This window comes from Toxorhynchites rutilus, chromosome 3 (genome assembly GCF_029784135.1).
Source record: "Toxorhynchites rutilus septentrionalis strain SRP chromosome 3, ASM2978413v1, whole genome shotgun sequence".
Taxonomy (NCBI): domain Eukaryota; kingdom Metazoa; phylum Arthropoda; class Insecta; order Diptera; family Culicidae; genus Toxorhynchites; species Toxorhynchites rutilus.
The window spans coordinates 262,085,792-262,108,340 of record NC_073746.1 but is presented as its reverse complement, the minus strand read 5'-3'; the positions used below and the strand labels follow the sequence as shown (position 1 = coordinate 262,108,340).

General features: G+C 43.2%; 1 protein-coding gene and 1 long non-coding RNA gene across 19 annotated transcripts in view; one reads left to right on the top strand and one right to left on the bottom strand.

Annotated features, from left to right (window-relative positions):
• LOC129776386 (voltage-dependent calcium channel type A subunit alpha-1-like) overlaps window positions 1-20,604 on the top strand; it is a 266,278-nt gene extending 245,674 nt beyond the window's left edge. For all 18 annotated transcript variants that reach the window (XM_055781992.1, XM_055782004.1, XM_055782003.1 and 15 more), the window contains one exon: window positions 9,996-20,604. In XM_055781992.1, coding sequence (XP_055637967.1) covers window positions 9,996-10,152 — 157 coding nt within the window. In that variant the 3' untranslated portion in view covers window positions 10,153-20,604. The remainder of the gene's footprint in view (window positions 1-9,995) is intronic.
• A 346-nt stretch (window positions 20,605-20,950) lies between these two features.
• On the bottom strand, window positions 20,951-21,718 carry LOC129775333 (uncharacterized). The gene is made up of 4 exons (XR_008742930.1): window positions 21,671-21,718; window positions 21,568-21,614; window positions 21,266-21,323; window positions 20,951-21,080 (listed from the first exon to the last, which is right to left on the bottom strand). It is a non-coding gene; the product is annotated as an uncharacterized LOC129775333 (long non-coding RNA).
• Window positions 21,719-22,549: the final 831 nt, after the last annotated feature.

Below are 22,549 nucleotides of genomic sequence, written 5' to 3'. Positions count from 1 at the left end.
CGCCGTCGCCATACCTTATTTTATAGCCATGACCGTTTCTATTGAGCGTCCTACTGAGGGGGTTCAGTGCCAGACAAAACCAAAGCGGGCTGAAAGAGTCGCCTTGGAATATCCCCCTCTTTATCTGCAGCGTTCTAGACTGCAACACATTTTCCCCATCACTGAGGTGCAGAGACGTACTCCACTGCCTCATCGCATGCTGCAGGAACCTAACGACGACGGGATCAATTTTGTAGAGCTCCAATACCCGGACGAGAAACGAGTGAGGTATGGAGTCATAAGCCTTCCTGTAATCGATGTAGGCCATACTTAGGTTCCGCTGGTTATATACCACCTGGCCGACTATGGCTGCGTCGATGATGGCCTGGTCTTTGCAGCCATGCGTATTTTTCCTGCATCCTTTCTGCTCTTCTGCGATGATGTGATGCTGTTCGCAGTGAGCAGAAACTTTGGCGGTAATTATGCTGCTCAGTATTTTGTACAGACTCGATAGGCACGTTATCGGTCTGTACTTTGATGGGTTCAATGTGTTGCTGTCTTTCGGGAGGAGGAAGGTGACGCCACGGGTGGCGAATTCAGGAAGGTTGTGTGGGTCACGTAGCACCTTGTTGAAGCACTCAGCTATCTTTGGATGTGCGACGGTTAGCTTCTTGTGCCAAAAGTTCTGGACACCATCGGGGCCCGGTGCTGCCCAGTTCCTCAGGTACCGCGAGGCTTCGCGGATATCGTCCTCTCCGACGATGATAGCTGGCATCTCTCCAATTTCACCACAACTCTCCTCCTCCCGTCTTAACCACATTTGCCCGTCGCGATGTTCTACTGGGGTCTCCCAGATACCAGCCCAGAAGTTCGTCACATCGCTAATATCTGGCAAACCTTCGCGGTAGTCGGGCTTCTCGTCGCTAATGTGGTCGTAGAACGCTTTCTCGTTATCTCTGAACATCCGATTTTGTTCCTGGCGCTTTGCAGAGTCAGAGTAACGTTTCAGCCGTTTTGTAAGGACGCTCAATTGCTGTACCAGTGTGTCGAGTTTTTCCGTCAGCTGGTGAGCTCCCAGCTGGCGAAGTTCAGTAGGCCGCACGATCACAGCAACTTGGCGACATAATTTCGCCGATCTGCTGCCTCTTTTGTACGCCATCAGTCTTCCAATTGCGGCGCGCTTGTTTAGGATCCGTTGCTCCAATCTCCTTCGCCATGGAGGCTCACGCCTTTCACGGAGATGTTGGAGCAGTCTGCCTCTTGGCCTAATACGGTATCCTAAACTTTTGGCGGTCGCCACAGCAGCACAGTAAACTTTCAGTTGCAGCTCCTCCATGTTCTCAGCATCAACCAAGTGCAGCGGAAGAACGTGCTCGTTCATGAGCTTTACTGCACTTGTCAGTCTACGGGAATGCTGTAACTTCGGGATCCTGGGGCGCGACAAAGGGTCCGTGTCGCGGAACTGTGAGATCGCCTCGTCGTAATGGAAGACCAGATCGCGTAGTAGTTGTTGATCTGGCTGTGGGTCTTCCGGCTCAGGGGGTTGTTGTACTGTGGCCTCCACTGGTGCTGATTCGCGTGCCCCACTCGCGAATGAATTGCTCAGCCGTACTGAACTTCGTCTCGACACATCGCTTGCTCTGCTTGTTCTGGAGCTTAGTTCTCTCTGCACCTGCTGCTTGATCTCGTCGACTTGCGTTTGGGAGAGCATATTGTTGCGTACAATCGCTCTACGCCTCGCGTTCATCGCGTTTTGGTCAAGCCTCCCGACGAACTCTGGATACGCTTCCTCGAACATTGTTAGTATTCGAGGGCGACCGCTCATGTCCGTCTCCAAAGCAGTGCAGATGTAATAGGCGCGGATCACGAATTCGTTCATTTCGTGTGTCCACATGATCCGTCGCCTAGTAGTACCCACAAGTGTGGACGACTGTCGTCTGACAGTCGCAACACGCCTCGTAGGCGCAGCGTTTCGTTGGTGATGTCGATGGCTGCTGTTTCCGTGTGGCGGTAGCTCTTCGGGTTGAATCCGGCTGGTGGCCCGCTCTTGCACCTCGCCCTCCAGCCGCTGGCCGCTCGCTCTTACTCCCGTTCCAGGACCAGCTCCAGTTCGGGGACCCTCCTCGGGCGATCGCATTCTGAGTATTCTTCGTGAACGTAGCTCCATTTTCTGGGTGTATCTCCTTTGCCCGGGAGACAGCGGGTTGGCAAGGCCTCCATGACCCGGGAGGCCTTCCCCGGGAGAGATATAGCGCTCTGACTCGCTCGCACCCCCTCACTTAGCCACTTTCGACACCCGTTCTCGGAGCCAAGACCAGGTGTGTGTTTCCAGTTCACGCCCGATCTAAAAATGTCGTCATATGATCTTCGTGGAGGCGTGAGATAGGAACATTTGAGTCCAACGGGCAGGCTCCTACCCTAGTGTTGATCCCCATTTGAGGTGAGGAACGCTCTACCAGGCCTTATCTGGGAAGGGTTAACCCAGACGTCGAGTGGGGATCGCACCCACAAAAACCAAGCCCTCTACTCGTTGCCTTATTCCCCCTGGGACCACATCTAGTCGACTACTTCAGGGGGCGGCTGTGCTCATGCACTCTTCGAGTTTTCAACGCTGACTAGCGTTGTCCTTCCCTTTTTCTCAACATTTTTTCTCTCTATTCGCTTTTCATTCCACTGCGCTTATGTCCTCTTCGCAGGCATCCATTTACCCGTCGAGACGTGTACTGATTCGGAATTGCCCTCCAACTTGACGCGCAACCCGTCACAGTCACCCTCGCGGGATTTCTCATCTGTCGAGACGTGCACCGATTAGGAAGTGCCCTCCAACTTGACGCGCGCCCCGTCACAATCACCCTCGCAGGATTTCTCTTCCCAGCGGAGTGCCGATTAGGTAGTGCCCTCCTACATGACGCGCACTCCGTCACAGCTACTCTCGTGGGGTATACACCATTTTGATCACGGCTTCATCCTTCGCGGTGTTTCTCCAGGCCACGATCAGGCGTTGCCAGGCAGGCATTTTTGCTGTTCTCCGCGGCAGTATCCGGTTACCTGTCGAGACGTACACCGATTAGGAAGCGCCCTCCAACTTGACGCGCGCCCCGTCACAGTCACCCTCGCAGGATTTCTCTCCCAGCGGAGCGCCGATTAGGTAGACGCTCAACATGACGCGCACTCCGTCACGGCGGCTCTCGGGGGGGACTATCCGGTACTACAGCCGTCTCGATTATTCATCTCTTATGGTCAGGCGTTATCCGCATGCTGGTCGGTCCTCCACTTCCGCTGTAGCTCGGACATGATATGTACGATTGCACTGTTTACTGCGTTCCAGGTGCCCTCGTCACGACACATTTCCTCCACGATGTTCCCAGCATGAAGGGTAGGCAGCCCCTCGCGCACTGTGGTGAATCTGGGACATTCGAATACGATGTGTTCCGGTGTTTCCTCCACATTTCCACACTCCGGACAAAGAGGCGATCTTGCGTGTCCGAACCGGTGCAGATACTGCCTGAAGCAGCCATGACCAGACAAAAACTGCGTTAGATGGAAATTTACCTCTCCGTGTTTCCTGTTCACCCAGCCCATTAGTGTCGGTATGAGCCTGTGCGTCCACCTGCCGTTTTGCGCGGCACTCCACTCTTGCTGCCACCTAGCCATCGACTCCGCCCTCATTAGATTCCGGATTCCTCTGGTTCCCCTCCTCCTATAGCACTCGCTGTCCTCCGCCAAGATGATGTCTATGGGGACCAACCTGGCTATGACGTAGACCGCTTCTGTTGACACGGTTCTGTACGCACTCGCGACTCGCATCGCCATGAGCCGGTACGTACTATTCAGCCTCTTCGTGTTCCGCTGAGTTTCTAACGCCGCGATCCAGGTTGGACCACCGTAACGTAGTGTCGATGAGGAGACACTAGCCAAGAGGTGCCTCTTGCTGCTGCTTGAGCCAAAGTTGTTGGGCATGATTCGTGTCAGTGCATTGATTGCCTTCGTTGCTTTTTTACAAGCGTAGTCGACGTGACTGTTGAAGTTCAGTCCAGTCGATCGTCGATCTGCACCCCCAGGTATTTTAGGTCTCGCTTCGAGGTTATCGAGTGCTCTCCAATTGTGATTTCTGCACGTTACACCGCCCTGCGGTTGCTGACAATCAGCATTTCCGTCTTGTGGTGGGCTATCTGCAGTTTCACACTTTGCATCCACCTTCCGATCATGTTTATCGACTCGGTCGCGAGCATTTCGACCCGTTCCAAAGATTCCCCTGTCGCGAGAATAACGATGTCATCCGCGAAGCCAATGATCTCCACACCTCTGGGCAGATTCAGTTTTAGTACACCATCGTACATACTGTTCCAGAGCGATGGGCCCAGGATAGAGCCCTGCGGAACTCCCGCCGTAGTTTTAATCTGCGCCTGGCCCGTGTTTGTCTCGTACACCAGCACACGGTTCTCGAAGTAGCTTCTCAGTATTCTACACAGGTAGTCTGGGACTTTCATCGTGTGGAGCGCAGTCGCGATGGCCTCCCAGCTGGCACTATTGAACGCGTTCTTAACGTCGATCGTTATCACTGCGCAGTATCGATTTCCTCTGAGCTTCTGTTTGGATGCTCTGTTGGCTCTTTCGACCGCTATGCGAATGGCATCTACCGTGGATCTCCCTTTCCGAAATCCGAATTGATTATCGGACAGTCCACGAACTCCCTCCGTGCATTCCGTCAGCCTATTAAGGATGATTCTCTCCAAAAGTTTCCCAAGAGTGTCCAACAGGCATATGGGTCTATACGATGCTGGACCACCCGGCGTCTTTCCTGGCTTGGGCAGTAGTACTAGCTGTTGTACCTTCCATCGATCCGGAAAGTAGCATTCGTCTAGACACTTCTGCATGGCTGTCCTGAACATATCAGGGAATGCTAGGACTGCCGCTTTCAAAGCTACGTTGGGGATTCCATCTGGGCCAGGCGCTTTCTTCGTTTTTAGGCGTTTGATAGCTGCAACTAGCTCATCGTTCGTCACATCTCTGCGTTCGATGCTATCCTCATCCTCTCCATATGGCGTGGGTGGCCAGGTCGTTGGGTCGTGCTGCGGAAATAACCCTTCCACGATAATTTTTAATTTTTCGGGACACATTTCGGAAGGTGTCGTTGGGCCCCTGAGCTTCGCCATCACCATTCGGTAAGCATTGCCCCATGGATTGACGTCCACGTCCCGACATAACTCCCTGAAGCAATTAGATTTGCTCCGCTTAATCGCCCGTTTAAGAGTGGATCTAGCCTCTCTGAATTCCACTCTCCGCTCTTCTCTGGTGTCTATGCTTGACCGTTGGAAACGTCTTCTGGCGCTAAGGCAGTTGGCCCGAAGCACGCCAAGTGCCTCGCTCCACCAATAGGCTGGAGGTCGCTTATACCTGGGTTCCCTTTTTCTTGGCATTGTTATATCACATGCTGTTGCTAGCGTTTCCGTCAGTTCATCCGCGTTCATGTTCAAGACGTCGCTTTCCACGCGTAGTGCTTCGATGAAAAGGTCCTTGTCAAAGGTTTTTGTCTTCCACCTGCGCGGGCATGTCCTATTTATCCGTACTGCCACGGAGTTTCGTTGGCCAATGGTATAACGGATGACTTGATGATCACTGTGGGTGTATCCTTCACATACCCTCCACCTCATTTTCGTCATTAACGAAGGACTGCAGAAAGTCAAGTCGATGATGGACTCTCGACCCTCTCGGCGGAATGTACTAGTGGTGCCCTCGTTGCACAGGGTAACATCCAACTTGGCTAGAGCTTCTAGTAAACTAGTCCCTCTCGCGTTGGTGCATCTGCTTCCCCACTCTACTGCCCAAGCATTGAAATCCCCTCCTATAACGACTGGTTTTCGTTCGGCGAGCTCCTCGGTGAGGACATCCAGCATATAGTGGAACTGGTCCATCGTCCATCTGGGAGGTGCGTAGCAACTGCAGATAAAAATTCCGTTGATCTTTGTGATCACGAAACCCTCGCGAGACCTCGAAACTACCTCCTGAATGGGATATCGGCCCATGACCTGGATGGCGGCCATTCCTACTTTATCCGTCACCCAATTACCGTTACCGGGGGGAACGCGATACGGCTCCGCGATAATTGCGACATCACATTTTGTTTCTGTCGTTGACTGCCACAACAGTTGCTGTGCGATGTCACAATGGTTGAGATTAATTTGGGTTATCTCCATCACTGTTGGCTTGCCCTCGCCTGTTTGTACACAGGGCAATTAAAGCCTCCCGTCATATGGTCATTACTGTCCTCTTTTTCGCAGAGCATACACCTTGGTTTTCCCTTGCAGTCGCTGGCAAAGTGTCCCTCTATTCCGCATTTCCTGCACAGTTTGGATCTATCTGGCCCCAAGCAGCCTTTCGCCAGGTGGCCGAAGTTTAAACACTTGAAACATCGCTCCAGTTGCTTGGGAACAGGCGGAATGATTCTAAAACGACCCACAGCCCAGCAGACGTTTATACTCTCTAACTTCAGTAACTTGTTCGCTGCGTCCGTTGAGAAACGAATCGTTGCGGTCTGCGTCCCGCGATACGCCTTTCGTAGTCGGATTTTCATCGGAACTTTGCCCAGGATGTTTTCCTCCTCCAACCTCTGACGTAGGTCTATCTCGGTGGTGAACAGACTGAGGTTCCTGCATTCTATCGATGCCTCGGAGGATAAGGCCCTTACGTTCGCTCCATCGCCGAGAACCCTTTCTACAAGATCCTTGAATGCTGAGCTCCTGATTTCTGGGTCTCTCTTCAGCTCGAACAGCATTTCGCCGTTCTGGGTGCGCCTGGACTTCACCACGCTCTCCTCCAGTTTCTTGAGGCCAGGGTCCTCTCGCATTTTTTTAAAGAGATCAGCGTATGATACGTTGCCCTTTGCTTCGACGATGAGTGCATCGCCTTTGTCTCTCGCCCGCCGAGGATTAGGCTTCTTGTCTTTTGGCCCCTGCCACTTTTCATTCTCTTTCTTATTTTTTTCCACTATTTTCACTTTTCTCTCCCTCTCTTTTTCTTCGTTCCTTTGTTTTTTCTTGTTTCTTTTCGTAACCGTGCTCCAGTCGTTTCTCTTGCTATCGGTGCTGATCTGGTCATCGATGTCACCCAGCTCTTCGCTGTCGCCCTGGGCGGCACTATCGTCTTGATCATCGTTGTCGTGATCGTCCTTGCGTTTTTTGAACATTTCTTCTTCTGCTGGTGAATCCTTTTTTCTTTTTTCCGAACGGTTTCGACGAATCTTTGGCGTCACCTGTCCAGCTGCAGCTCTTTGCAACGCTTCTGCGAGTGCCTTCTCGGCGGTTTTCGTCCTTTCGACGAGTCCATCGTGCTCCTTCAAAGCTCGTCCCAAGAGAGATCTTATACCCGACATCCTGGTCTTGATCTCCTTATGCACGTTGGGTTTGTCCTGCACGAAGGTGTCGAGTTCTTTGACCCTCAACATGATCGTGCTCAGGATGCTATCTCCAGTCAGCCCTCCTTCCTGGGTTAAACTACCGCTGGACTTTGGCAGGAACAGGGGATTGATCCCCCGACTTTGCTGGGTCTCAGGTATTCCTCCATTACTGCCGCTAGGGCCTGGTGTTTCCACTTGTTTGAGTATTGGCGATCGCAGAAGCTTTTTACTACGAATGAACGCGTTGGCTTGGTCACCTGTATCCATCATACTCTCTCTTCGTTCTTCGTTGGTTTTGTGTAAGTAAATAAATATATCACACAACTCTGTGTGAATCAGACATTGTATGCGAGTGGCACATTGTTTACACCAAACTGCGACTCAATATGCGCTCCACCACGCTACGTTTGTGGCACGTATGAGTCGTGTTGATAGTCTCGTGTTCGCTTACGAACGCTATACGCTTCTCAATTTGCGCCTAGCCTTACACAAAAAACACATCGCAGCTGCTCACCTTCTCACTCTGTTTGTGTTTACCGAGAATACGACCATTTACGACCGTTTACGACTGTTCACGACGACCGCGCTTTTTTTAGCGATTTTATTTATAGTAAGAAGAAAATACCTTCTAAACGTTATACAAAATTGAATAAAATTGATAGTAAGTGATAGATAATAATTTAAGCTATCTTTTGGTGCAAAAACATTATCATATGGTTTCTTTTCAAAGACATGAAAAATCATCAAAGTTGCTACTCCATTTTTCGTAAGCTTGGTCTAAAATGGGTTAACCGAGGCAGAGTTCTCTCGTTCTCTTTTGTATAGTGATTCTTAGCATGTAACAACAAACGGGGGAAATGACTTCAAATGACTTGTAAGATGATATCTGAACAAACGAAAGAGTAAAACGTTCAATCGACAAACACTGCTCATACGGCATGTAAAACACTGGAGACACATTATTGCTCACGAAAATATTAGCTTCAAAGACTTCCACCGGATGCTGCGGAATATCAGCGAAAAGTTCATGGTACTTTATAGTTAACACAGAGAGTAACCTACTTATTTCTCGCTCACACATCTGGTCACTCATCGACTCATTCGTATTTGCATTTTCATCCAATTCGTGAACAAAATAACCTCGCCAATCGATATAATACATCCAATCAATCCCGACCTATAAGAAGACAAAATCTATCACCATCAATTTTGACCAACGATTAAATGAATGATCGATCATCATCGCACCTAACCTCAACATGAATCGATCCGGCGATCCCAAGGAAATAACTTTCCAATATTCCTAAATTTATACTGTTTAAGAACTAAGGATTCGTAATAAAGGGTGTGTCACATCAAATTGGATCACGGAAAAAACGCTGTAGAAATTTAATTTTTAGGAATTATATCTTCAGCTTTCGCTTATAATCAGATAAGAGTGTATAGATCACGTTGGCCATGCTTCACTGTCAATTTTTCGTAAATTTGGAAAAATGTCGTCGAACGAAAAAGAGCGTCGTGAATTAGTCCTGTGCACTCATTTCGAGAATCCGGAGTTGTCACATCGGGACATCGGTAAGATGCTGGGAATCGTCCAATCCACGGTCAGCAGAGTACTAAAACGATACTTCGAGAACCTAACCATCGACCGGAAGGTGAAGAACGGCAAAAATGGATGCTCCGTCAGTGAAAAAGATCACAAGCGCGTAGTTAAGCAGTTTAGACGTGATCCGAGAAGTTCGGTCCGGGATGTCGTCAATAAGCTGAATTTGTCAAGTTCATTCGTCCAGCGAACCAAGCAGCGGGAGGGCCTGCGTACATACAAGGTTCAGAAGGCTCCTAACCGCGACGACAGGCAAAACATGGTGGGGAAGACGCGAGCCCGGAAGCTGTACATCGAAATACTGACGAAGCCGCATTGCCTGGTAATGGACGACGAAACCTACGTCAAAGCGGACTTTCGTCAGCTGCCGGGCCTGTTGTTCTTCTCCGCAGAGGACAAATTCAGCGTTCCGGAGGAGATTCGCAAGCAGAAACTATCCAAGTTTGCCAAAAAGTACATGGTGTGGCAAGCGATCTGCTCTTGCAGAAAGCGGAGCGCCCTCTTCGTGATGACGTATCTGAATCTTTTCTGAATCATTATAGACGTAGTCCTTCGTCAAAACAATCACACTTTGGAGTTTCAAAACATTAGTACGTATAACTATATTTTCTCATCAACCATGATCAACCTTTCAACTGCTACTGTAAGAGGGGTACATAATGATTCTCCCAAGCTAACACAGATACATATTTCCGTACCTAGATCAACTGGTTGGAACGCACTGAAAACACGTTTGTACGCATTTGAATTTGGGCTCTCGTTCGTCGGACATTGTAAGTTATGTAGAAATACTGACCATCCGTAGCTACGACCCAAATCATTTTTTCAACGATTTATTTGTTTTTTTTTTCTTAACTGAGACAATATTTTTGAATGCCTATATCTCAGCTTTGAATAAAACCACACTACGCCTTTCTGTGTCCTGTTGGGTTTTTTTTCTTCAGAAACAGAATACGCGCGGTCTTCTGTAGCCTAGTTATGATTATAATGCTATTTTCTGCCTTTTTGTACTTTCAGCATGGAACACCACGTGCCCCTCTCGTATGAGCAGGCACTGGCGATGGGCCGGACCGGGGGCCGTGTTCTCCCATCGCCGATATTGAACGGCTACAAGCCGAAGGGTGGCCTTCACTCGTCCCGGCACTCCGACTCGGATGACGAGGACTGGTGCTAGCACAGGGTGAGACGTCGTCAGTGCGAACGGAAACGGAGGGAACAGATTTGGGTGTAGTGCGCCGAGCGGTAGACTTACACGAAATTGAACAAAAACACGTATTTAAGAACACAACCAGAAATGTTACATGACGAGATCGAAAAGCTATCAAAAGATAAACAACCATCGGGACGAGATAGCTTTATATCCTACTTGATGTGGGAAGGGAGTATACACAAGCAGTATCCCAATTCCTTCGAGCTGACGCAAAAAGCATCCAGACGTATTAAACTCGGTGGTTCATGTTTGAATCACAAAACAGTTAATGGTAGTGCTTATAGGGTTTCTTTTAATTTCTCTCGTTAAGTCCTAGTTAGAGCGAATGGAGAATTCTAGTTAATCGTTATTAAATTTAAATGATGAACAAACGGAACCTGCCTTCAAAGCCACAAATAAGAACAAATGTAGACAGTCGAACGTAAGACAAACTAAGGGAGAAAAATCCAACGGAAAACTACGACTAGTTATGAAATGAGTCTGTACATAGCTACTAACTTTCCAAGTGTTTAAACGTTATGAGAGAGCAACACGGATGATTTGTATATAACAGTGAACAACTTGAGCGGAAGCCACATAATCCACTACAACATCATTTTCATCGGTATTTTCTCGCGCTCTTGATATTAATGAATCAAACATTTTACAGGGAAACCACCAGAATCAGTCGCGCGTTGCACCATCCACTCATCATAATTAGGTTGCACGAAATCAGACCATCATCAGCGATATCAAGAACTAGATAAAAAAAAGACTGAATTCGAACCAAATATCAAGCGAACGATGTTCAGTGAATGGTGAAATGACACCGTTGCAGCATTTCTCCCGGGTATTTTGGTGAAAACCTAGAGAAGTAAACAGAAATAATTTAGATTTTTGAGGACAGATCTTGCAGTAATGATGTTCTGTAGAAGCAGGGATAATTTTTTTTCTTGGAATATTTTTCCCTAGCCAAGAGGTTTTGTGGATGGATTGGAGACACCTTAGTTTTACTCTGGAGTAGTTAGGTTTTTGTAGTTTTTGTCTCCCACGGGTCGTACACATAGGGCTATTTACTGGGATGCTATTTTGACATATACAGGTTGCCAACGATTTGGTGGCAGTGCAAGTAGAAAATTAAAAAAAAAACGCAAAAGATAGTCACAACTGGATAGACTTTTTATACAAACCGTATTTGTATAGGACATGTAGTATTTTGCTCTGATTAGTTATTAAAATTAGAATAGCAGGAAAATCTGTACCAAGTAATAAGATAGAGATGTACAAATCGGAAAACATAGTAATCGTACACAATATCATCTGTATGCATTTTAGAATATAATTTCTTCTGTGTGGTCGCCCTGTAAATTGTTCTGTGTATGACACCTGAAAAAGTGAGCTCATGGACATTTACTATTAGACTCCAGGACAGTAAATTCGCTGGAAAACAGTTTTTAACATAAAAAACAGCGCTTTTTAATAGTCTCACCGTTTCAGAAGGAGGTTCCGCTTCTGGACGACGATTCTCCAATATCGGTAGTAGCGCAATCTTCACTAGAGGAGCAGCGATGGATTTCGCAGCTTTTATTATGGCCATTCCGTGTTTTCATCAATGTTCAATGTCGCACAGGTTTCTTTTCAAGCCGGCTTGAAAACTGGTGCAGATCTAGCGTAGCAGCTGATTTTCAGTTGTATTTACGGATGCTTCCACAGCACACTTAAGATTCTACTTCCACATATTGTATACTCTGCGCTGTTCTTGAAAAATGCATATACATGGTCTTGTTAGTGCCAATTTTGATTACATCAAAAGTAACACCATGGGTGTGCTTCGGGAACACCTGATTTCGATCACCGACGATCAATAATTTATGACGAATCGCGGTGATCATTATTTGAAGTCCGGCATGTGGCAACATAGGGTGGTAATTCTAGCATACAAGATAGTTGAAGCTCCGAAAAGGAGCCAATCAGGAACTGCACATCTTCGTACACGGCGGCTTTATGCTTCACGGAAGTCGGCAGAGGTTAAGAACTGGAATGGTTGTGTGGTGGTTATCTTGGTAGGGACATTCAAGACACGGGTATAACGAGTTTCCCCCACAACGCTTGAACGTACTTACTTCTTCTTTTCTCTTCTCCCCTCGTGATACCGTGCCGTCCATTGTAGTCTCTTTAATAGAACTGTGCAAACCCATCACTTTCGATCAGGTGCATTACACTCAGCCCTATGATAGACAGCTATGCTTTTTCAGGGCCCTACTACCACTTATCTCTTCATATATGCTCGGATGATGCCAACACCACAGGGTTCGAAAACTATGAAAGAGCCTACATCCCAGCTGTCAGAAGGTTTCAGAACCAATAAAACTGCCTACACCTCAGCTGTTTGTCGCTCGAGTTGTTGGCGTCAAATACACAGCCCTTCCATATGCAGCCATGCTTTTGACGCCAACATCTCGAGCACAAAACAGCTGGCATCATCCAAGCAAATAGGAACAGATAGGCGATAGCAGTTTCCGGAATACTGTCGCAATAAATCCTCTAGCGAAAACTTTGGCATAGGTGCCCCCACACGGATCGATTTTTTTGCTGGTGATAGATAGAACTTCTCTGTTCCTATCTTCTGACTTCGCAATGTCACATCCGCCCCATTTCGTCGTATTACAATTAATTCATCGGGACTGAAATGTTATTTTCTTTTCTGAACCTTTTGACTAATACCTGATCTTTCCCTCAATATTATTTCTACGAGCTCTACTCCGAGATACCCTGTTCCTATTGAGTTCGGTCGAAATCACTAACTCACAGTCACAGTCACAGTGTTTTTCGCCAGGAATTTGAGGAAGCTTGTTGCGTATTCTCCTTCCAAACATCAAGTCAAAAGGAGACCGGCCAGAGCAGTGGTCGGATGAAGACTTAAGCGGTACGACAAAATGTTTTGGTCCAAAACCCCCCTTCAATATTGTCCCAAATCCTGATCAATCTTTAACCTTTTCAGTATGGAACGGTTTTGTCACTCATCATCACCGCCATTTTGTGTCCAGCAAGGTATTGTGTTTACCTACTGTATCCCCAAATCTCCACAAAGTCACAGTACGGTGTTTTTTTGCCATTTTTGGTGGGCGTTTGCGTCGTATTTTTCCTCTCAAACGCCTCTTAACGCCAAGATAATACTGTTTATTTATCGTTTGGCCCTCCGGAAGGAATTCCGAATGGACAACATCATACCAAAAATCGCCGAGCAAACAAAAGTTTACTCGTTCTTAATGACGCTGTAAACAAACTAAATGACAGATCGCTATCAAAAATAACATTAAGACCACTGACAGTAATACCAACTTAAAAAAAATTAAAAAAATGGAACGTCAGAACAACAACAAAGCTCGTTGGCAATGATGAAAGCAGGTGACAGCTCTTCGACTTTATCAATATCCAATCATTCTAAAACGTGACGCATTTCTGAACCATCCCGGGATGTTCTGACAATTTCTTCCCAATCCAATGCAGGGGTTGTTGCAACATCTAGTGCATCAAAAAAAGAAAAATCAAAAGAAACTAGTTTGAGTGTGCTACGCTATATTCTCCTCACCCTGTGTGTAGATTACTTTATAGTCAAATGATCGGATTTTCAAAACACACAAATGAATAGGTCTACTGTGAATCTATGGGTAATAAAATCTCGTGATTACCAACCAGGGAAACCAGGAAAAAAATTGTTGACAATTCCTGACGCAACGGTCATCCAATTACTGTCTCAGACGATAATCGTCGCAAACCCATCGAAGATTTAATTCAAAGACACCTGAAACACCTCCGACGTCGAGTTTGTCGTGTTGGAGTCAACCCGGCGCCAATAATCTAGCAGCACGACAACACTGGTCCACACACTTCATGTGCACCGGAAGAGGCTCTGAAAAACCTGAAATTTGAACCAACTCCACAACCTCTGTATTCTCCCGACATTGCGCTTTGCGGTTTTTATTTTTTTTTCCTCTGCTCAAGAGGTTCAAGATTTCAATCAAAGGTAATCATTACAGCTCGAACAATATGATAAAGGCAACCATCGCGTTCGGGGTTCGAGAAAAGTTGGAAGAATTTTACAGTGACGATATGAAACAACTTGTAACACGTTGGGAGGAATATGTAATACATAACGGTGACTATGTTGAAACATGTATTTATGATTTTAAAGGATAAGATTAGTACTTCAATTCGTGTTTTACCCAATATTGCTATTTGTTTTTGTTCGTCTTCTACAAGCGTGTGTGTATTACTTATTAGCCTACCCTCGTATTCAATTGCTATTATGATGCTACATCTTATTATGTTTTTTTAAATACCAATCGAATAATTAGGAGACCAGTAAATCTTCAATGTATTATAGAGGGTCTAAATTGGCAAATTCATTCACCTCGAACTTCTCAAAACACGACATTTTCAGATATGTTTCATGATTTACACTATCTATTAACGGCCAGGGAACTTTCAGTATCAGACGGCTCCAGACGTCCGAGTGAAAATTGAACTAACTTGCTAGGCAAGAATCCCGAGTTTATATACCCGAATTTCTTATCGAGCCTAAATTTGTAAGGGGAGAAAAGATCTCCCTTCCCCACTCAAATAACCGAGACCGTGTCGGCTCATCTGCCTGCCAAATTCTATCCGCTTGTTTTGCGGTCCTTCGCCCTCACTAGAGGGTTCAATAAAGATTTCACTACCTAACTATTGCCGGCAAGAACATCCAATCTCTACGCCACCCGCGTAAACTCCTAAATAAACATTTTGGCTTACACGCCCTTTTCCTTCTTCGACCCTTCGCATATTTCATGCGATGAGGGACTAACCTAAACTAGGCTAATTACCAATGGCGCAGTATCTGGGCCGCACGTGATCCTTACTGAGAATCGTGTTGGTGACCAGTTATGTCAGGTTTGAAGACAAATCTTCATTTTGAAGACATTTGACTTACTTTGAAGACATTTGATTTTGTGAAGACATTTTGAAGACATTATGAAGTATATGAAGACATTTGGCCGAAAATATCGTCAGAAGAAGTAGGGCTTTAGTCTCAGTGTCACTTGCTCTCTTTTTATCATTGCCAGTTGTTTACTTTTGTTTTAGTAACCAACGGAGACTTTCGTCTTGGGGTTCTTCACTTGCTTTTTTCAAACTTTTTCAAGCAGAAAATCAACAAGCATATAGAATGGATCCAACAACAAAACGACTTTTACTTCAAATTCTGGAGAACTTCGAGCAATCTAAATACATATTGTCTCTAGAAGACATTAGTTCATTTGCGTTCGAGAACTTGAATGATTTTGACATTGTATTTTTCTTGTTTTGGGCCTATACTATACAATAAATTAACCTAGATCTTCCAAACGACCACTTTACAAATCGAAGGTTTTCTGATTATTTTATTTATTTTATTTTATTTTATTAATCATTACAGTGTAAGGTAATGATCATGATCATCAAATATACAAGTTACAAAGTCTGATCATTATTTTTGACAGACCTATATATTTTTCAACTTTTTCCACAAATCCCTACTAGAACTGGATCCATTCAATCGAGATGAAATATAATTCATCTTTGCAACGTGAATCAGCTGTGTTACTTTGTTACGTAAACGCTTGTATTGAATGAAATTCAAAGGATCTCTGGTGGTAATCCATAAGCGATACGCAATATTCCTTTCGACCATGGCATTTTGGATTGCATTGTTGAACCATGGATTTTTCTTTGGCCTTGAGATTTTAATAGGTACAAATGAATCATAAAGTTCAATGAATCTTTGATTTAGAAAAACCAAGGCAATATCAGGGTCAGAAATGCTGTACAATGAAGACCAATCGATAAATTCTGTAGCACGGCCTAGACCGATCAAATCAACATTATTATAATCTCTAAAACATTGAAATTGATTTGTAGTGTCAGTACGATTGAAATCCAACGATGCAAAAATAATGTCATGTTTAGAAAAACCGGGAGCTGATACCTGGTTGAAACTTAAGATGAATTCCGTTCTATTGGTTAACATTAGATAAATCAACGAGCATCCTCCGGGATAGTAATGAGTAGGCTCGAAATTGACACATGCTATACCTAAAGAATTCAAATTGCTATCTAATCTCATCGCTAGAGGTGAAGAAGATCTCAAATCAGTATTAAAATCTTCAACTACAACAATATTTGTATAATTTAGAGATAAAGTACCAAGTTGATTGAATAATATTTCAGAGCTGTCGTTTCTGGGAGGGTTGTAAATAGTACCAAGAAGAAATTTATTATTATTCATTTGAACATCGAGAAACATAAATTCAGTGCGATTTACATTTTCTACACCATCAGAGAAATCAGAATGAGACAAAACTTTGTACAGCAAATATTTTTTATAGTAAATACAGAGTCCACTCACTACCTTGGCTGTAAATTCTGTCATTCCTGATCAGGTTAAAACCTTCAATAGCAATCAAGTCATCCGATACGCTATCAGAGAGCCATGTTTCGGAAATACAAACTATATCTAACTTACTATCAATAAGTATCATTTTCAATTCACTAAATTTACTCAAATTGCGAGCACACAAACTTTGAATGTTAATGTGGCAAATATTCAGTTTACTGGAAAGTAAAGCACAATTCATAACAACTCGTGGTATACAGGCAAAACTCGTATTTGAGAGGGCATTATCTACATTAGCTAACATCGAACATCATTGAATAACTGCGAAGTAGCATAACCCCAACCCATGAGTGGAAATCAGCAACAAATTGAAATATTGAATGAAGCTTCATGTGCACAATATTACAATTATTTCGATACAATTTGTTTATAATTTTATCTATATATATATATATGATTCGTTAATTGTGTAGCGAGAAGAAAAAAGTTCACTCATTTTGAATATCAGTCGTTGCGAGTTTCGAACAACAGCAGCAGATACAGCAACAGCAAAAGCAACATCAACCAGAAGGCAGCAATCCAGGTCCAAACGATGGCATCATGACTTTCAGGAAGGGATGATTCAAAGGAGAAATGAGGAAGGGAGTCAAGGAAAAACTTGGGAGGAATATACAGAAACTTATCGGATAAGGTTAAATTTCATTCGACTTTTAGGAGTGGAATAAACAAGGATTAACATGATTGGATACATGGACGTCAGGGCACGAAATGATAAATAAATAAGGAAAGGTTCGATTTTACTTCAGTTGATCCACGGAATTTATTTGATTTGCAGCAACATTCGCAGTAGATTTCACGAAAACTGTACCGTCCCTTGTAAAGACAGAATACAGCTTGCCTGCCTTCTTCAGTTTAACTGCAAGCGCCTTGATCCTACGTGCCTCCATTGTTAAGTTTTCGTTAATGAAAATCCTTTTATTGACAGAAAATCCCAAGTGCGTCAACGAGAGGTTGCGAGAAAATAGGGAACGGTTGTAAAAGTCATCACGAGCAAATTTCAAACAAAACTGAAACACTATCAGAGGAGTAGCACCGACAGCGATTGGATGTTTAGCTAGTCGTTTAGCATAGATGAGCGGAATATTTCTATCGTCGTATCCGAGGTTATTCGCAATCTTCGCGAAATAATGTTGTAGATCTTCCGAAGACTGGAAAGGCACACCAGAAAGTAGCAAGTCGTTTCTTTTTTCAGCAACCAATATGCGTTCCTTGTTTATCTCGTCATCGTCACGAACACTAACGACCGACTCAGCTAGTCGTCTGACTTCCGATGAACACTCTTATTTGATCTGCTGCATTTCATCCCGCAACGCTCCCATCTCCGTCTGTAGTTCGCGTTTACAGCTTTCGATACTGCGCTCAATCTTATCATTGGTCTCGTCAAACATTTTTCTCATCCTATTCCAAAGCTCGTCCAGTGATTCCACTGGGCCAACTGTTTGTTCGTCCATGGGCACGGTCATCAACGTTTTATTTACATCCGCGGACACTGGTAATGGTATTTTGTTTTTACCCATTGTTTGCACTGTTTGAGTGTGTGGTATTTTGTTGTTTCCAGAACGTGTGAACATTTGTGGATCGTAAGTTGACAGACGATTTCGTGAGTGACTCAAAGTCAACACAAGATGGTAGACAAAGGCGACCAAATATCGAGAATTCCAAAAACGACTGTCGACTTCAACACTTGCAATCACCAAAACTTCATATAACTTGTTTAGAAAAACTCCTTCAAAGCACTACAAAACCATCAGTGCATAGTAAGAAAAAGAATGAACCGAGAATTTCAATATCGAATCACAGCGTTCCGACTTCACTCGATATTAACGAGCATCCCTTCAGAAACCCCATTTCCATTACATGCCGTTTCAAAAATTAGTTTTATGGACATGGATTGAGGTACAACCGAAACTTCAAAGCTGAAATAAACAAATTGAGTTATCACAGTTCCGTTTTTGAAGAAGAACCGAGGCTATGTCCACTCAGTCAATGGTTTATCAAGCCATTTACCATTTCTAAACTCATAAAATTTAGATTTCAGTTGCGCAATATATTCTTTTTTTCATATTCATTGAAATAAACTTCAAAACTTCACGGTAAGTTTTATGAAATGCGCTATATAAAATACCAATTAGAATAAACATTGAATCAGCTATCAAATTATGCTCGAAAGTAAGATATGAATTTTAATTTCCTCCGATATGAATGTGAAGACCATTGAAGACAGTTTTTCGTACCACGTGAAGATATTTGAAAAAATCACCTGGCATCCCTGCTGGTGACGTAAATATTCTTCGTTAGTTTCCTTCTCTTTCTCTGACCTTCCCACTTATGCGACAAAGATCGAGACCTACACAGACTGATTATCACCTCTCGGGTGGTCCAGCGCTCTCGCTTGGGTCTTACCTAAACAAAGAAAGGAGGGAAAAGGGATGAATCGCATGGCCGTGATTTATTTTTCAAATGCACGTTGTGCCATAAATTTCTTATGCACTTGTTTGCGCTATCTTAGCTAGGTCCGTAACACTATCTATTAGTGAGTACGCTTAAAACAAAAACCAACCTCGAAAAATATGATGACTGAAGTAATGATTTAAGGATGACTTGAGCTCGCTCATGCGTAGGTGAATTATTATTCAAGGGTGCGGAGATCATCATCAACCCACGAAACTTGAGTACGTTTTTTAAATCCACGTTTTCGGCCAGTTAACTTCTGTGTACAGTAAACATGATTGAAATCAAAGAAACGACAAACCTTCGACACTTGCTTGAATTGCCAAACTGCCAAACTGTAGTGAAATGAAACATATATAATCATACATGCACACTCGTACACCAAGCATATTTTTTCTACGATTGCCTTTCATGGAATTTCTTCCCAAGAATCGATTTCCGATAAAGAGAGAAACTAACTCCCGATTCGAACAGTTCAAGTCCGAGTTTCCTGAAGTATTGCGGCTAGCAACTAGACACATAGAAAAATTAAATACAACCAAAAGCGAGCGTGTAAAACCAACCGATGGTTAATCAAGATTAGCCTTGATTCCACCGGTGATTCGGGAGGAACTATTCTCACAATGTGAGAAAAACTGTGCGCATTTGATAAGAATTCGATGTTTTTGCTTTGTGAATCGAGGGCGCAACACATAAACCAAATGTCAACCATTGCATTATTCGTTCATCCAATCGCTTACTGTAGTAGTTTTAAGCGGACGCGCGAGCTGTAGAATTTATTTAATGTAAAACAAACAATTGAAGCGGAAAATTTGTATCACAATGCCGAGTAAAACAATTAAACCGAGAGAGGTAATATTTCTATTAGTATATTGTAAGAAATACATTTTTAATCCCTAGCGAAATGTAAATACATTTTTCTGTGATATATAAATTGTAAAAAATAGTAACTGAATATAAGGCGATGATAAAACTTTGTGAAGATTTAATCGTATGCCGCAGAGGCAAGGCCACAAGAAAGATTTGCTTTTATTGTATGTTGTTTTCTCATTTGTTTCCATTTACACCTTTACCAATAGACAAATTACCAGTAAATGCATTCGGCGGAATATAATCAATTGACAGCAGAAATCGTTCAATTCTCTTCAACAGATGACTATTACTTCTATTAGAATATTTTTAAAAGTGCGGTTTCGTATATTTCACAAACAGCTATTCATATTCGCTCGCTTTACTTAAACTGCTCGAATAATTTACATCCTACAGGAGTTGTTGAAAATTTCAATTCAGACTGCCAGCGAAACAAGGGCAGCACTCACTACCACAGGAAACAAATAGATGCTAAACATGATCGGATATGGTAACAGACAAATAAATAAAAGCATGCAAATAGACAAGATTATGAAAATGAAGGAAAAAAAACTAGAAATCAACTATACAGAAAAATTCTTCATTATTTTGTTCGACAATGTTCAAGATGAAAAAATAAACCAGAGCTGATATCTTCAAAATAAGTTTACTGTCTATATTGCTTCTATGATGACAAATACTGTATTCACTTCCCAGTCTACTTTGTTGTGCAAAATTGGTCCCAACAAATGGTGTCGACAACGGTACCGATATCGTGCCATTTTGCAATGATTTTGTCGACCTACCCTTCGTATTTGACAACCAATTATGAGCCAACATTGGGCCAATCTGGCACCGCGTCGACCACACGCAAAACTGCTCGACCCTTATTATGGCTCTGTTTCTTTTCAAGGAAATGAAAATAAAATGTAATGAAAGAAATACCGTTGATAAAAAATATGTATTTTATTTCAAGAAAAAGCAATTTACACTTAAATACAATTGCAACTTATCGGTTATTCACTTAGTTTTATAATGTACATCTAAATATATATTCATGTTAAAAGTGTGTGTAGTATATAATAATATTAATGTGAATGCCTGCTGTCGGTGGAGCGGTGGAAGGCAATGCGAGATTAACCTGAAAATAAATAAAATAATTAATACGAAAGTACATTATACGTTAGAGATAATAGGAACGATAACAAAAACGATCCCTTGGTCTAGAAAAAACCAGAAACAAGGAACCGTTTTTACTATTAGGTCGATTCCGTTCATAACAAAAAACATGAAAACTATGCAACAAAAATAAATCATTGTACTCACCTGTATTTACTATGATGCCTGTTGAAGCTGGAGCAATAAAAGGCAATGTGAAATTAACCTGAAATAAAAATAATAAATAGTATACATGTATATAAAATATTATAGCCTATAGAAACGATATTACTTTTATTATATTACCGGAATAAATATTCGTTATCAGATAACAAATATTTATTCCGGTCACATCCCTGGATACGGGAAAATTATCCGGCACAATTATTTTAATAATTCAACTGCCTCTATGTCTCTGCCGACCAATACAACAGATTTTTCTGATAGAACAGTGAAATAAACTTACTCACCTGTCCTATCTGTCTACTCTGCAGTTCGGGAGTTCGATCAAGCCAATCTGAAACGAATTAAATTGAGTTTAAACTGAAAATAAAAGCAATTTTCAATACTTACAAAAATCGTTTCTCTTTCCAAAAACTGTTGTGTTGTGTTTTGACAGTTCAATGAGGAAAAAAAGGATGCTGTGATAGCGATTCGCTCAATTCGTGTAGTTTTATTGTGATTATAGCAGAAGCTTAGGGCAGTGCTGTTTGCGGGTGGCAAGGCGGGGTAAAATTCCGGCACATTTGTAGCACTTTTCGTCACTCGGTCGACACTATGCTTATAACCGCTCGAAAATATAGGAATCTGGGTTTTCAATTGAATCCTTTATATTAATTGCATTTGGGGTACCGTTTTGTCTCATATTCCGAACAGTCTCAAATTCCGAACACCTCATTTTCCAATGTTAATTTACTAAACTTTAATGTTATAAATAATTTAATAATGAAAACACAGACATTTTTTGAGGTATGTCATACAAATGAAACACAAATTTCTGCATTACTCGAGAATTAACCAACCGAATGAAAGCAAATTAGGCATTTGGAGGTTTTAGGGTGCAATAAATGGTTTTACGGTGGATAGACACTCCACCACCTCTCTAGAGGGGGCTTCCATACAAATGAAACAAAAATTTCTACATTACTCGAGAATTAATCAAGGGAATGAAACCAAATTAGGCATATGGAGGTTTGAGGGTGCAATAAATGTTTCTATGGTGGTTAGACACTCCACCACTTTCACTAAGGGGGGGCTACCATAGATATGAAACACAAATTTCTGCATAACTCGAGAACTAATCAAGCAAATGGAACCAAATTCGGCGTATAGAAGTTTTTATGGTGGTTTGACACTCTTTTTCCTTCTCTGAAGAGGGGGGGAGGATGCTGAACAACTCAAAAACTAATCAAACAAATTGAATCAAACTTAGGATATAGAGGTTTTAGGGAT